General features: G+C 38.9%; 2 protein-coding genes and 1 non-coding gene across 3 annotated transcripts; 1 reads left to right on the top strand and 2 right to left on the bottom strand.

Moving 5' to 3' along the window:
• Positions 1–231: 231 nt before the first annotated feature.
• LOC112045790 (zinc finger protein 271) lies at positions 232–8,377 on the bottom strand. Its single transcript, XM_024082120.2, has 7 exons — positions 8,002–8,377; positions 7,388–7,652; positions 6,420–6,560; positions 5,483–5,911; positions 4,855–4,928; positions 4,302–4,351; positions 232–2,618 (listed from the first exon to the last, which is right to left on the bottom strand). The coding sequence occupies exons 1-7, from the start codon at positions 8,088–8,090 to the stop codon at positions 1,012–1,014; spliced, it is 2,655 nt and encodes an 884-aa protein (XP_023937888.2). The 5' UTR covers positions 8,091–8,377; the 3' UTR covers positions 232–1,011.
• On the bottom strand, positions 3,299–3,460 carry LOC112045832 (U1 spliceosomal RNA). The gene has a single exon (XR_002886830.1). It is a non-coding gene; the product is annotated as a U1 spliceosomal RNA (small nuclear RNA).
• A 460-nt stretch (positions 8,378–8,837) lies between the features above and the next one.
• On the top strand, positions 8,838–15,544 carry LOC112045812 (histone-lysine N-methyltransferase PRDM9). Its single transcript, XM_052889801.1, has 5 exons — positions 8,838–9,270; positions 9,730–9,994; positions 10,243–10,383; positions 11,156–11,543; positions 13,104–15,544. Exons 1-5 carry the CDS (start codon positions 9,206–9,208, stop codon positions 14,189–14,191), a joined length of 1,947 nt encoding a protein of 648 aa, XP_052745761.1. The 5' UTR covers positions 8,838–9,205; the 3' UTR covers positions 14,192–15,544.
• Positions 15,545–16,202: the final 658 nt, after the last annotated feature.

Genomic DNA, 16,202 nt, shown 5'->3' with positions numbered 1-16,202 from the left:
GTGTGAGACTTCGGCCGTGGATCGTTACCACCCTACCGGCAAGCGATTTAGCGTTCCGGTACGTTGTAGAAACCGAAAGGGGTGTGGATTGTCTTCCTCCTCCAAACTAGTTAGCCCGCAACCATCTTAGATTGCATCATCACTTACCATCAGGTGAGATTGTAGTCAAGGGCGAACTTGTAAAAAATACAAAATCAAAAAAGTCCAATAGTTATAAATAAAACACAGCCATCGTATTTATGAAATTTTATTAATATATTAAGACAATTTCATTTAAATATAAATAGATTTGACGGAAATTCTCTGTACATTCACTTCTATGCTGCTCGGCGGCACTAGACGTGGCGATAGTATTAGTCTGGCAAGTTATGATAAGCGGACGACGGGGGGAAAGGACTGCTCGGGTGTAAAATCGTGCGTGCGGGGAAGTGTTACGAAGTCGCCAAGCCACAGTCGGCTCATTATGACGTCACTGACACCAGCAGCCTTAAAGCACGCCAAAATCGCGAGAGACTACGGGTGGCCTTGCCTCCGCCCCCTTACTATAACGGTGATACCTAAAATCGTGTAATGCGCAGCTTAGCGCTAACGATGTGGTGGCAGTATAGGCTCATTATGACGTCATTGACACCCGATGCGGTCAGACATAATAGCTAAAATCGCATGAGGAGACTACTTGTGGCCCTGCCGCCCTTACGAAACCGATGATACCTAAAATCTTGTATTGCATAGCTTAGCGCACGATGTTCCGAAATGTCATAAATATTGCATCCGACTAATAAAATCCAACTAAAGTAATACATTAATTTACTTATTTAATAAGTATATTTTATATTAAATCGATCGATTCAGATTATCCACTACAAACTCACAAAAATACTTCTACTAAAGTATTTTTTTCTAATATAATTATTCCTTATTTCCGATCTGATTGTAGTTTACTACTTTTGTAGAAAGGGAATGGAAGGTTCCCAATTAAACAAAACTGAATATAAAAGGATTTAAAAAAATTCAACCCTCATGTGTTTTCATATGCCTCAACAAGTTACTTCTTACAGCACATTTGAAATCACACGAATTGCAATTAAAAGGTTTCTCCCCAGTATGGGTTCTCTTGTGCTTCACCAGTGCCACTTTGTACGCACATTTGTATCCGCACAAGTCGCAAACGTACGGTTTCTCACCGGTGTGCTTTTTAAAGTGCGCCAGCATTGTGCCTTTTTGTGTGCTTTTATAATCACATTGGTTGCAGGAGTAGGGCTTCTCACCGGTGTGCCTCCTCAAATGCAACACCAACGCGCTGGCGTGTTTGGTTCTATACGGACAGTATTCGCAAGACGAAGGCTTTTCATCAGTGTGGATTCTCATGTGACTGACCAGATTACTGTTATTGGCAAATTTCTGGTGACACAGTACGCAGGAATATGGTTTTTCGCCAGAATGAGTACGGAGATGTCTCACCAGATTACAATTCTGTGTGAAAGTCGTCCCACATATGGTACAAGTGAAGGGTTTTTCGCCAGAATGGATTCTTTTGTGTATGGTTAAGTTTCTTTTAGACGGAAAAACGTGGGTACATTCGTCGCAGTTGTATTTCTTTACTCCAGTGTGCATTTTTATGTGCGCTTGAAGGTCTTTGTTGTTCACAAATATGTCATTACACATATGACACGATAGAGGTTTTTCACCCGTGTGTGTCTTTATGTGATCCAACAACTCCTTTTTGTTTGGAAACACTTGATTGCACAGCTCGCAGTAGCATTCCTTTTCATTATCATGTCGTTTTATGTGCTTCTTTAGTGCACTGTTTAATGAGAACTTTGCGTCGCATATGTTGCAAGCGAACGGTTTTTCCCCAGTGTGCGTTCTCATGTGTCTGACGAGTGAACTGTTCTGGGTGAATTGCGAGCCGCATATATTACAACTGACGGCTTTCTGACCGGTGTGCGTATCCATGTGGCGTTTCAAAGCGCTGTTCTGTGTGAATTTGCTGTCACACAGCGTGCAGTAAAACGGTTTTTCACCAGTATGAGTTATCATGTGTCGTATCAATGAACTGTTTTTGGAAAACCTCGACTCGCACAAATCGCATTTGTACGGTTTAACACCTGCGTGGTTCTTCTTATGCGCTAGCAACGAACTGTTCTGCGTGAACTTCGCATCACACTGGTTGCACGCGAAGGGTTTATCACCAGTGTGACTTCTTATGTGTCTGACGAGCGAGCTGTTCGATGTGAATTTGGCGTCGCATATGTTGCAGCCGATAAGTTTCTCAGTTTTGTGCATGTGGACGTTGTGTTTGACGAGAGCACTTGCACTTGTGAACTTCGTGTCGCATAAGTTACACGAAAACGGTTCCTCGCCAGTGTGAGTTTTCATGTGTCGCACGAGGGAGCTGTTTAGTGTGAATTTAGTCTCGCACAGGTGACACGAGAACGGTTTGTCCATGTCATCAGTTTCCAGAGAGCAGTCCAGTATACTGCTCGGCGTGAACTCGCATTCGTACAGTCCGTCATGTAAGTCAGGTGACGTGTGATCAGGCGACGTGTGATCAGGGTCCGCCTGATCACTCTCGAAGGTGGCTTCGCCAGATGACGACCGCATTTGGAACGGTGAGGCTGTAAAAGAATGACATATATATGAGAGAAGAAATATCTTACCATTCCATGGATAGGAAAAGTGGTGTGGATTTTCATCCTACTACTAAGAGTCCTGGACTTGTGACTACAGGACGTAGGGTTAAAGAATTCCTTGACAATTGATTGACGCTCCTTTCATTCATGTGTTGCAAAAATCTTAAAAAACCCCCGAAGATCATGAACAAACTCGAAAAGTATTGTTTACCAACAAACAAATTAATAATGAGGGTATAAATCTCTAGTCATTTCACACTTAATAATAATTATAATTAACTTGTTATTAAATTAATGAAAATAAATTTGATTATTAAGCTTAAAACAATTACATATAGTTGAATAATATTTCATAAAATACATAAAAAAGATATGAAATGACATCCGTTTTCTACCCTCATTTCCTATTTGTTTGTTAGTAAACAGTAACCTCGAGTATGGCTTTAGTATAGATAGTTATTGATTGCGGCGTAAGCATTAAACAAGGGGTAAATACTTCCCCCCCCCCCTCTTTAACTTGAAAGTTGGAAACAATAACAGAACAGTGTTAGTGAAGCCAATAGTTTGAGAAACCCTGGCCTATAGCAATATACAGATTACTCAAGGTTAGTGAAGCCAAATGTTTGAGAAACGCTGACCTATAATAATATACACTACAGATTCTGGGGGGACGGCGCGTACGCAGTCCCCACTACCAAAAATTACGCGTCCGAGTTATCCACATTAGGGATAATCGCAGAGGTCAACCCAGCCGCAGTGCAATGGAAGGGCCTCGCTCTGGGGGAACCGCCTTCGTGATCACGGTGTCCCCTACGCCAGGTAAGTATGCTCTAACAATCGGCCACAGGGGTAGTCACTGTGCCGGGAAGAATCTCCTTAGCGCGAGGTAGATTTGAGAGCGCGGCGTATAGCGACACCTAGCGGCGGTTTGTGAAACTGCTGCACTGTTGGGTTCGTTTCCATGTCCCAACAAGTAAGTTTAAATAAAAAAAAATAGCAGTCATCTCATGGCGCAGGTCTCAGACCAATTATTGTATAGAACCTGCCTCGGTAAAATTTTATTTTTTCTGTCAAAGTATATGATCAATGATCTAATGCGATTATAAAAACTGTCTATAGTATCGATGTTTCATAGTTGAGATCGTGTTTTCCGGTTAAAGAGCTCCATAGAAATACCTTTTCGTGTACTTGAATAGTGTAAAAAACAGGCAAAAAAAACATTTAAAGAAGCCTTCACAATTTGTTTTATATAATAGAAATGTTAGTTTTTAAATAGATTAATTAATAAATTACTTATTTCTTTTATTTGAAAAATACATTTAAAGGAGCAGATAACATCTTTTTGGAGTTAACTTAATCGATTTTTTATATATAGCCCTTGGTATTAAAAAAATATGGGCAATAAAATTCGACTAACGAATGAAAGCGTTACGTTTTTTGTGCGCAACCTGTTTTGCGCACCTTTCACTTTTCAGGCGTAGGTATTGGCAACATACACTTAGACAGTCGATCTGAAAGAGTAAACTATTCGTGCATCAGTGCTGACACGCTTTTTTTTTTTCAAAATTAAAAATCCTTGGCCTTCGTAATTTTGAATTTTTGGGCTTTCGAAGCAGACTTTCCTAAATTTATATTAGTTGCTTAACAACAGAAAGTTAAGAAACTTACCAAAAGTGTGTTGTGGGTTTTCCAGGTCTTCCATCTTCATAGCTGCGCGCCTAAAAAAAACATAAATTAATTATTATGCCTAGTCCGTTGATTAAACGTTGGTAATACTAATATTATAAAGCTGAAGAGTTTGTTTGTTTGCGTGAACGCGCTAATCTCAGGAACTACTGGTCCGATTTGAAAAATTCTTTCAGTGTTAGATAGTATAGCCCATTTATCGAGGAAGGCTATAGGCTTTATATTATCCCCATATTCCTACGGGAACGGGAACCATGCGGGTGAAACCACGCGGCGTTAGCTAGTCCTATCATAATGGTACCAATGTGTTGAATTTTCTATTGAAATCACCATCAATTCCAATAATTTTTTTTTTTTTTGCATTCTTCATTTTTTTTAAAGTTACATCATCTTCCGTAAATAATAATAATAAAGCCTTTTATTTCCCGAAATATAAACAGTTGCTAACAAATACATTACGCACGGAGACTTATCTTGCGCGCACTCTAACGATAAACTAAGCAATTGGCATTCAATGATAATAAAAAAAACTGACTTATTCACAGCATTGCTGCAGACATCTGTTTGCTGCTCTCGTGGACGGGAAATGTCACTTCCACCATCACAGTTCTGAAAAAAAAAACAGAAAATGATTTTTCACTCCTCGTGTCCAAAAGTTTCAAACTATACATGAAGCCCTCAGACTGATTACATAAAAAATAGTTTATTTTTATTCTTTACAACTTAGCCCTTGACTACAATCTCACCTGTTGGTAAGTGATGATGTAGTCTAAGCTGGAAGCGGGCTAACTTGTTAGGAGGAGGATAAAAAATCCACACACCTTTTCAGTTTCTACACGACATCGTACCAGAACGCTAATTATATTTCGGAAATAAAAGGCTTTATTATTATTATATAATTATTAACCCACAAACACGATTACAACAACAACATCGATTCTATAGAGACAGTTTTTATAATCGCATTAGATCGTTGATCATGTACAGAAAAGTAACGTCTAGCGAGGCAGGTCCCTATGTAATTAGTCTGAGATTAAGAGAAATAGACAAAATATCCTCCAATGGTGGCTTAGTAGTCTCACTTCCATCCAGGGGGGTAGCTACCACCTTATTTGCCATAACAATGAAAAGAAGACCCCGCGTAAAAGAAAAAAAAACCACACCTGAAGGTGCATGATCATATGCTCATTGTATGCATGCTCATGAACAAACTCCTCCGAACAAATGGTACAATTGAACGAGGCCTCGTACTTCAGCGGGTCTCGTACAACATCAATCCGTTCACATTTATACGAGGCTCCAGCATTAATTTCACTTGCTTGAGGTTCGATCTCCAACGTCACACTGTGCTTGATGTTTTTACATTCTGTGACGTCATTGCTTTTATCCTCATCCTCTGATGTCATGTCTTCAATCTCACTCTTCACTATGTCTATTTCAATAAATGTGTGCTCGGTTTTGTTCTTGTCTGTGTGTCTGTCCTGGTCCACTAGGTGTAAGTCGCAATGGTTCGGTCCCAGGGAAGTCTTCACTAGTTTGTGTTTTAGGTGTTTGTTTGTTTGTTTTATTGTTTCTATGTGTTGTGCTGTCACCTGCAACAACAATAGCTATTGATATTATAAATTCGGATAGACAGACAAAAAAAATTTAGAGCCTCAATAGCTCAATGGTAATACAGTCTTTCCCGACTAGTTGGAGGGGAATGAGAATATTGGTCATATTTAAAAAAAAGTTACGGCAAATATTCTTTTTTTTTTTTTAAATTAGATTGGGTGGCTTGTGTCATCACGAGTTGAAATAGTAAGAAGTGTTCTGTGAGTTAGGTGGGGAGTAATGAGAGACCGACAAGGATCCCAACTTAGCACTTTCGGTGCTAAATATGGTAATATTTTCGCAATGCCAACACTGTAATTTAAAATTCAGCACCTAGCACTTAATTTGGCACTAAAAATCATTCTGATTTTTTTTGGTCACCGTAGAAAACGCAGCAAGACGAGTATTAGAAATAATTCATATAATGCAGAGGTGAATGGAAGATAACATACTGTGCTGACCACAAGTGGGACAAAGAGATGTTGATATAACACAATCAGCACTCACTACGTGATACTCTTCAAGCAGCTCCATCAGCAGTGAGTGAGCTCTCCGGCTGCAGTCTCGGAACCTGCTGAAGCTGAGCAGCCTCTGTCGGCAGTGCACACACAGTGTGTGTCTCAGGGCTCCTCGCTCACACACCTGCAACTGAGGAACATGCTCCGACATCACCATCACATTCAACAGCCAATGGTGCAGTCCTGCAGTCAGTAAGCCTTGGGTTTGATTCTTATAACTGGAAAATATTAGTGTAAGAAATGTGGGTGTTTTAGAGTGTGCTTCCAGGAAACCAGAAAACCAGTGTCCTGCAAAGACGTACCGCCAAGCTATTTAGCGTTCCCGTACAATGTTGAGTAGAAACTGAAAGGGGTGTGGATTTTCATCTTCCTTCTAACAAGTTAGCCCTCTTCCATCTTCAATTGCATCATCACTTACTTGTACCATCATGTGAGATTGTAATCAAAGGTTTGGTTTTGACTTGACTAAAAAATAAATAAAAACTTGAGAGGTGTAAAGGGACACCTGGATGGTCTTACGCAGTAGGGTAAAAAGTGTTGTTACAACTTTTTGGTCCTAAATTTTTTCCATCTAGCCCCCTTTTCCAAAGTGTGATAAGGAAGTTCGTTCCAATAAAAAGGGCACTGGTCACAATTTTCGATTCCTCTGTGTTATGTTGATGGTTCTAATTCCAACTTGATCGATGCTACTTTTTATCCTGAAAAAATCCATGGTTTCCCGAGATTTGTGAAAACTGATGATTTTGATGATATGAATGTTTATTACTCTTTCACGCCGCGACTACTGAACCAAATTAGCTGAAATTTGGTATTGAGATATATTATAGCCTGGATTAACACATAGGGTACTTTGCATCCCAGAAAAATACATGGTTCCCGAGGGATTTGTGAAAAACTAAATTCCACGCGGACGAAGTCACAGGCGTCCACTAGTAAATCAATAAATAGAGAACTTACCGGATGCCCAGTCAACTTTTCGAATGCTTCTTCCATCTTGTGTTTACTCATCAGAACCAGTTTGCTGTCAGTGTCCAGGCACATCAGGCACATCTGCACTGATGAAGGAACAGCTCCGAGGTTGACTTCCCACAAGCCATTGTGGTTGACATGCATGTCCTCACTCAGGAAGTGCTGCGAGCACACCATGGCTGATTCTGGTGCATTGATCTCTGGGCCGAGCACACGGAGCCAAGCATTGCGAAGATTCACATCATCTGGTAAACTAAGAATAAAATAAAATAAATAAATTTATTCAGAATACACAAATCTCTATCTAGCCCCAAAATTAGTTTGATGGAGGATGGTGCGGGTGACAGTTTGTTTCACTCTTTAAAGTTTGCCGCAATTTACAATAACTGTACGTATTAAAAACGTCAAACAGTCGACTGTCACCGTACTCATACTATCTGAAAAACACTTATGTGAGAAGAAACATATGCTGTACAAATGTGAAGGCTGCCACAGCACAAAGACACTATCTATGGCACTCGTCTCATGATAAACCTTGTGTTTACGGTTGTATTTACGTCTGTAAACATGACTATTCCCTACGATACCTACAATACACTTACCGGTGAAAACTAAGCTGTTCACACTGGCCAGACTTCTGTGAAGTCACACTGTCTGATCTATTTGCACAGAAAGGTACACAGCACTTCATTGTCCCTGATCACTTGGTACCCTCGTCACTCTTCGGTGGAGACTTCGAGAGGATTTTATATCGTAGCAATTTCTCGTCTCAGTCTATGGATCCCACACATCACAAACGTTTTAATTCGCATTTGTGTTTAATACCTCGGTTTCTTTTAAACCTATTTATCATTTTATGATTAGTCTATTTAAAATAATAAAATTACAATTTGTTCAAAATAAAACAAAAATACATTTCGATTCCGCAGATTTCATCCATTTTTTTTTCTTATTGGTTTTTGGTTTTATGGCTCTGAGTTCTAGCCCTTTTTAACCGACTTCCAAAAAGGAGGAGGTTCTACGTTCGGCTGTATGTATGTTTTTTTTTTTTTTTTTTTTTTTTTTTATGTATGTCCAGCGATAGTTTCGTCAATTATGGACCGATTTTGAAAATTCTTTTTTTGTTTTGAAGGGTTTTTAGTAATAAACACCACAGATATATAATAACTAGAACTCCAAGTGGTAAACCCAGATTAAAAAAAACTACGAATACTATCTTTCTTTGTCTGTGACACTAATGACAAATGTCCTCCATGGGCCTATAAAGACTTGTATCCAAGGCCGTAAAATAAATTTAAAAAAAAATGTCCATAGATAAACCATTATTTTAAAGTCTGTGCTGTGTACAGAAAAACTAAACAAATTGAGCTCAAAAAGGCTAGAACGTAGTATCGATTAATCTGTGGCTAGAACCCAGAGCCGTAAAGCAGAAGCTATCTGTGCTTATAAAAAAAATAAAAACAAAACAAATTATTTTTTATTTTTTACTATACTTTTTTATAGTTTACTAATGATTTTACGAGAGTGATGGGTCTATTCAAAGTATATAATACTCTCTACTATTTCTAACTCTTCAGTAAATACTTTGCTTTACACTTATTTCAAAAAACTAAAAAAGTAGTACCTATACGTATATTAAACATGTCCGGTTTATGGAGTTTACGCGACGAGTACATCTTTAAACGAGGCTATGAGCAGCTTGAGCTTGAGAGATGAGAAATTGTGACAATCCGTAGGTACATTATAATGTCGTTGGTGACATACAATCCAGCGATAGGCGACAAGGTGACCGAGTGATCGGGGACAATGCAGTGTTGCGTACCGTTTTGTGCAAATACATCGAGCCAGAGTAACGTGCTCAGTTTTCACCGGTAAGTAGGTAAATTGGACTTATTGTAGCGAATTTGCAGTAGTTTCGTGACTAGAATCTGTAGTACCTCCTCCGGGTTTACAGTGGAATGCCAAGGAACTTTGTGTTTACGTATTAGAATAGGACAGTCAACCAACACTGCGCTTTCTATTGCGAGGTCCCCATTTTTGCACCTTGGAACCCCAGCATCTATTGGCTGTTTGAAGTATGTGCCCTGCCCATTGCAACTTCAGTTTCATGATTTGTTGAGCTATGTCAGTGATTTTGGTTCTTTTGCAGGTCTCCTCATTTCTGATTCAATTACACAGAGATACTCCGAGCTTGTTCAATCGCTCACTGTGTGACTCTGAGCTTTTTTATGAGGCCCAAAGTTAGTTATAATATATAGTTATTATTTATAATATTAAGTATAGAGTAGAAAATGTAAATGAAAAATTGTAACACAAGTGGTCATTTCTAGTTTTCCAGATGATGTGAATCTTCAAAATGCTTGGCTCCGAGCGCTCGGCACAGAAACTGTTGCACCAGAGTCTGCCATGGTGTGCTCACAGCACTTCCTGAGTGAGGACATGCATGTCAACCACAATGGCTTGAGGATAGTCAACCTTGGAGCTGTTCCTTCAGCAGTGCAGGTGTGCCTGATGTGCCTGGACACTGACAGCAAGCTGGTTCTGATGAGCAAACAAAAGATGGAAGAAGCATTTGAAAAGTTGACTGGACATCCAGTAAGTTCTCTATTTATTGATTGATTGGATAACTTAACTTAACTTTACCTCAGAAAACCTTGTCAATTTGTGCCAATTTGGTCAAAATCAATCCCTTCGGTATTGCCAAAATTGTCATCCTATTCTTGTCAATATATAGTTGACTCGTACTAAACATTATGCATTCGAATCAAACCCACAGCCTACTGACTGCAGGACTGCACAATTGGCTGTTGAATATGATGGTGATGACGGTGCATGTTCCTCAGTTGCAGGTGTGTGAGCGAGGAGCCCTGAGACACACGCTGTGTGTGCACTGCCGACAGAGGCTGCTCAGCTTCAGCAGGTTCCGAGACTGCAGCCGGAGAGCTCACTCACTGCTGATGGAGTTGCTTGAGGAGCATCACGTAGTGAGTGCTGATTGTGTTATATCAACATCTTCTTGTCCCACTCAATTGTCGTCGGCGGCATATGTCTTGTTGTTCCTCATAACTTCTTTTACAAGCTTCAGTTTTCACACACTCCAACCATCTCTGCTTCTTCTTGTAATGTGTTGAAATAAGCAAAACTGTGAGTTTAAAGCACTGTAAAGCTTTAAGCCGATGTACATAGGGGTCCCAAGGTGCTAGACCCTCCATCAGGTGGAATGAGGATATCAAGCGGGTTGCAGGGAGCCGCTGGATGCTGGCGACACGAGACCGTTGTGTTTTGAGATCCATGCAAAAGGGCTATGTCCAGCAGTGGACGTCCATCGGGTGATAATGATGAATGAGTCAACAACTAGCCTGTATTCTGCTACAATGTGCAATTCATCTGTATCAAACTATTATCATTTCAGTGGTGTATTGTCATTGTTCATTTCAAGCCGTGATAGCCCAGTGGATATGACCTCTTGCTCTGATTCCGGAGGGTGTGGTTTCCAATCTGGTCCAGGGCGTCCTCGTCCAACTTTTCAGTTGTCTGCATTTTAAGAAATTAAATATCATGTGTCTCTATTGGTGAAGGAAAACATCGTGAGGAAATCTGCATACCAGAGAATTATCATAATTTTCTGCGTGTGTGCAGTCTGCCAATCCGCATTGGGCCAGCGTGGTGGACTACTGGTCTAACCCCTCTCATTCTGAGAGGAGACTCAAGCTCGGCAGTGAGCCAAATATGGGTTGATAATGATTCTCATTTCAGGTGACAGCACAACACATAGAAACAATAAAACAAACAAACAAACACCTAAATCACAAACTAGTGCAGACATCCCTGGGCCCAAACCACTGCGACCTGCACCTCATGGACCAAGACAAACACACAGACAAAAACAAAACAGACCACACATTTATTGAAATAGACACAGTGAAGATGGAAGATGTGACGTCAGAGGATGAAAACGTAAACAATGACGTCACAGAATGTAAAAACTTCAAGCACAGTGTGACGGTGAAGATCGAGCCTGAAGTGATTGTGCCTGACACTGGAGTACTGGCATCATATGAATGTGAATGGACGAGAAACAGGACAGAAATTCGGAAGCTGAATGATGAGCCTTCCCCGTCCGCAGGTTCTGCTCAGGCCATAGGTAAGTGAGTAAACTTGTTTGTAATGCAAAAACCAAAAAACAAGACAGTTACACTTCTCATATCATACATTCGGGTAAATAAGGTTCCTTAACCCTACATCCTGTGGTCACAATACCAGTATTCTGCTCAGAGTTTTCTCTACCACGCGATGGACCCGGCACCCGCACCGTGAATCCATGGAATGCTAAGATCTAATCTATACTAATATTATAAATAGCTATAGGCTATATATTATCCCCGTATTCCTACGGGAACGGAAACCGCGCGGCGGCAGCTAGTTTATACATAAAAAGCAAAGATTGTCTGGATATTTGCAAAATAAGTAAGATTAAAAAATTTCAAAGTCCATTAAAAATCTTTTATCGTAATTATATGAAAATTCATACAGTTTTAGCTTCTTTAGATTAAATTTGTCATTTTTAACAAATTTGACAAAACGCACGAATAACAAAGATATTAGTAATTTTGTTTGAACGCCCATACAAATCTAACGATCATTATGTCCTACGACGTCATTAAATCGTACCATTTTGTATGGGGCGTTTTTCAGGGATCCGCGGCAGCGCCGCAAATCTGACTCTTTAAATCCCTGTAGCTCCGAAAGTAATGATCGCAGATACCCTGTTACTTTTACAAAATTGCTTTACTTTTAGCATACTCTTAATTTATATACAATTTAAAAAACTGTCATCATCCCTATTTAGCGTAGTATCTTAGTACATTTTTCCATCTTATCGCAAGACGCCGGGTAAGAACTCTTTCACACTTCATACAGTAAAACATTTATTGAAAAAAGTAGAATTACTACCTTTTGTTTGCATCTATGTGATCCTGTAAAGACAGGATACTGTTCACTTTTAAAACAGTTACGGAAACTATTGGATAGAAGCAGGCGTTACTTAGCGGAAGTTCATCATGATTATATAATGATTTATTTATTTTGCTATCATCCGCGAAAAGTCGACGAACCCATGCGACAACGTCACCCAGGTCCGACAAAATACTCTCTACGTACGTTTCACCCCGAAACCGGAGCATCCTCAGGAGATGTTGACTCTACAACGTGCACGTGTGTGACGTTGTCGCATGGGTTTGCCGAATTTTCGCGGATGATAGCAAAATAAATAAATCATTATATAGTTACGGAAACTGTTTTAAGTTTGCTACAGTTAAGTTTAAGTACTTTTTTCGTACATTGTAGTCATATCTACACTGAAACCATACACAAGGAGTACTGTTTACTAACAAACAAATTAAAAATGAGGATATAAGTCGCTAGTCATTTCACACCTAATAATAATTATTTTTAACTTGGTCTTAAATTAATGAAAATAAATTTGATTAATAAGCCTAAAACAATTAAATATAGTTCATATATTTTGAATAATATTTTATATAAGAACAATACATAATTTAAAATAAAAAAGTTATGAAATGACTTGCGTTTTCTACCCTCATATCTAATTTGTTTGTTAGTAAACAGTACTCCTCAAGAATGGCTTTAGTATAGCTATCTTGTTTGTCGAGAAATTAATTATAAGAAGAATGTATTGTTGCAGTCGCTCCACTGTCCACGAGTTTTGCGACAAACAGGAAAATCAAAATGCAGGCAACTGAAGCAATAACTGCGACCCTGAATAGCGAACAAACCCTCAATAGTAACATTAGCGAACTGGGCAACCTATCATCTCAGAGCAATACTACAATGGTTTTCAAGAAATCTAAAAAAGCTATTGAAGTAAGTCAAGAACGACACGAGAAGTCTTATCTATGTGATGTGTGCAGTTATAAAACTACAATAAAGTGTAATTTATTAAAACATATAAGAACACACACTGATCTAAAGCCTTACTCTTGTAATATGTGCAATTATAAATGTGCACAAAAAATTACTTTATTAAAGCACATAAGAACCCACACTGGTGAAAAGCCATTCTCTTGTGAGATATGCAATCATAAATTTGCACAAAAAAGTTATTTACTACAACACATTAGAACCCACACTGCTGATAAGCCTTATACATGTGATACATGTAATCGTAAATTTGCAGGACAAAGTAATTTGTTAAATCACATGAAGTCTCACGCTGGTGAAAAGCCTTACTACTGTGAGACATGCAATTATAAGTGTGCGCGATTAAGTCATTTATCTAGTCATATGAGAACTCACACTGGTGAAAAGCCTTATTCTTGTAATATTTGCATTTATAAATGTTCAAGTAAATTTAATTTATTACGTCACATAAAAACCCACACTGGTGAAAAGCCTTATTCTTGTGAGATATGCAATTACAAGTCTGCTGAAAAAAAACGTTTATTAAATCACATGAGAACCCACACTGGTGAAAAGCCTTACTCGTGTGACATATGTGATTTTAAATTTGCACAAAAAGGTAATTTATTGAATCACATAAAAACCCATACTGGTGTGAAGCCTTATTCTTGTGAGATATGCGGTTATAAATTTGCACGAAAAAGTCATTTATTAATTCACATGAAAACCCACACTGGTGAAAAGCCTTATTCTTGTGACGTGTGCAATTACAAATGTGTAGCGAGAAGCTATTTATTACAACACATGAAAACCCACTCTGGGGAAAAATCAAATTCGTTTTTGAAACTCAGGAGCTCAGTGGAGCAGCAATAGAAACCACGTGAAGAATTACTTTGATACGCCGAAATACACAACCATGAGCTATGCTTTGTGACATCTTATACAGTAGCTCTTTGTTTTAAAATCTGTATTGATAGATATGTCATGGTAAACTGGTAAAAGAGGTGGTACAATCTTTACAAATAGTTAAATATGACATTCTAAAAGTGCTTGTAAACCAAGCCTACTTGAAATAAATGAATTTTATTACAGCACATGAGAACCCACACTGGGAAAAAATCAGCAAGTAAGAAAGGTCTCGTAGTGTAATAAGTACAAGTAATATAGAATGCGCCAAACCAGTCCGCTCTGAACTGCGCTGCGCGACTCATGTATAGAAAAGTGAAAAGAAGAATATAGTACTTGCCACGGATCCTTATGTTTGTGAAGTTAGCTACGGAATGAATATACTGCGCGCGCGCCTTTATACTGTTATTAATTAATATCTCGTTTCGAGCACTGATAAGGAAAATAATGTTTTAAAAATATGTTAACTATAAAAAAGTATTTTAGTTAATATTAATTTATATGAATATTTGCCAATAAATCTTACAGCTTCGGTATTTTACTTTATTCTTGTTCTTAATTACCATGAGTCAGGATACAGGTTTAACAAACTTAAATCAGGGTCCACAGCACCATTGTAAAAGGACTTTTTTAACAATAAATTTCATTTATTTTCATAGTCATCATCATCATCCATCGCTATCAAAATTCAACATTTATAATTAACAGCCGTCTATGGACGTTCACAGCTATCCATAGGTCTTATAAAATAGGCTACTTGCCTGCAGTACTAAACCAAGAAGATTTTTATATGTAGTTTTGACGGCCTCCGTGGCGCAGTGGTATGTGCGGTGGATTTACAAGACGGAGGTCCTGGGTTCGATCCCCGGCTGGGCAGATTGAGATTTACTTAATTTGTCCAGGTCTGGCTGGTAGGAGGCTTCGGCCGTGGCTAGTCAACACCCTACCGGCAAAGACTTACCGCCAAGCGATTTAGCGTTCCGGTACGATGCCGCGTAGAAACCGAAAGGGGTGTGGATTTTCATCCTCCTCCTACCAAATTAGCCTGCTTTCATCTTAGACTGCATCATCACTTACAGGTGAGATTGTAGTCAAGGGCTAACTTGTAAAGAATAAAAAAAAAAAGTTGTAAGAAAATCGAACAACATTTTTATTTGTGAAAATAATCTCTTACTTGTAATATTTTAATAAAACGAAATTGTATTTTTATTTCGTCACCGCAAACTCCAATCAGAGGCTGTGACGTCATTCGCTTAAAGGCATCGGTTTGTGATTGGCGTTTACGATGACGTGATATATTACGCTTTCATCTTTATAGTGTGTTCCACTTGGTTCCTAACGATCTCACTCACGACTGCAGTCTTTCCCGTTCCACTTACTTGCGAACATTGCAATCATATAAATTCAAATGATGTGTATGGTGCATTTTAAATGTTGATGTAAAAATACAAAAATGCCAGTTGTTTTTTTCATTCTCAGCTATTCTTAATAAAAAATGTAGATAATATGCGAAACACTTAATTAAAGTTAGTGAAAAGTTATAGGTTTTGTTTTAATTACTTTTTGATTTACAATTAAAATAATTTTAATAGATTTACAATTAAATTAATCGATCGGCGTGCGTTGCTCCTTCCCCCAAACTCCACGCACTCAAAGATTGCATGGTTGGGCGTGTCTCATCATCATCATTATCAACCCTTATTCGGCTCACTGCTGGGCTCGAGTCTCCTCTCAGAATAAGAGGGGTTAGGTCAATAGTCCATCACGCTGGCCCAATACGGATTAGCATATTTCACACACCCAGAGTATTAAGATATGCATGGTATGCAGGTGTCCTCACGATGTTTTTCTTTACCGTTTGAGACACGTGATATTTAATTTCTTAAAATGCTCACAACTGAAAAGTTGGAGGTGCATGCCCCGGACCGGATTCGAACCCACTCCGGAATCGGAGACAGAGGTCATATCCACTGGGCTA

Source organism: Bicyclus anynana, chromosome 26 (genome assembly GCF_947172395.1).
Source record: "Bicyclus anynana chromosome 26, ilBicAnyn1.1, whole genome shotgun sequence".
NCBI lineage: Eukaryota > Metazoa > Arthropoda > Insecta > Lepidoptera > Nymphalidae > Bicyclus > Bicyclus anynana.
The sequence above is the reverse complement of the archived record's forward strand: the minus strand, read 5'-3'. Positions and strand labels throughout refer to the sequence as shown.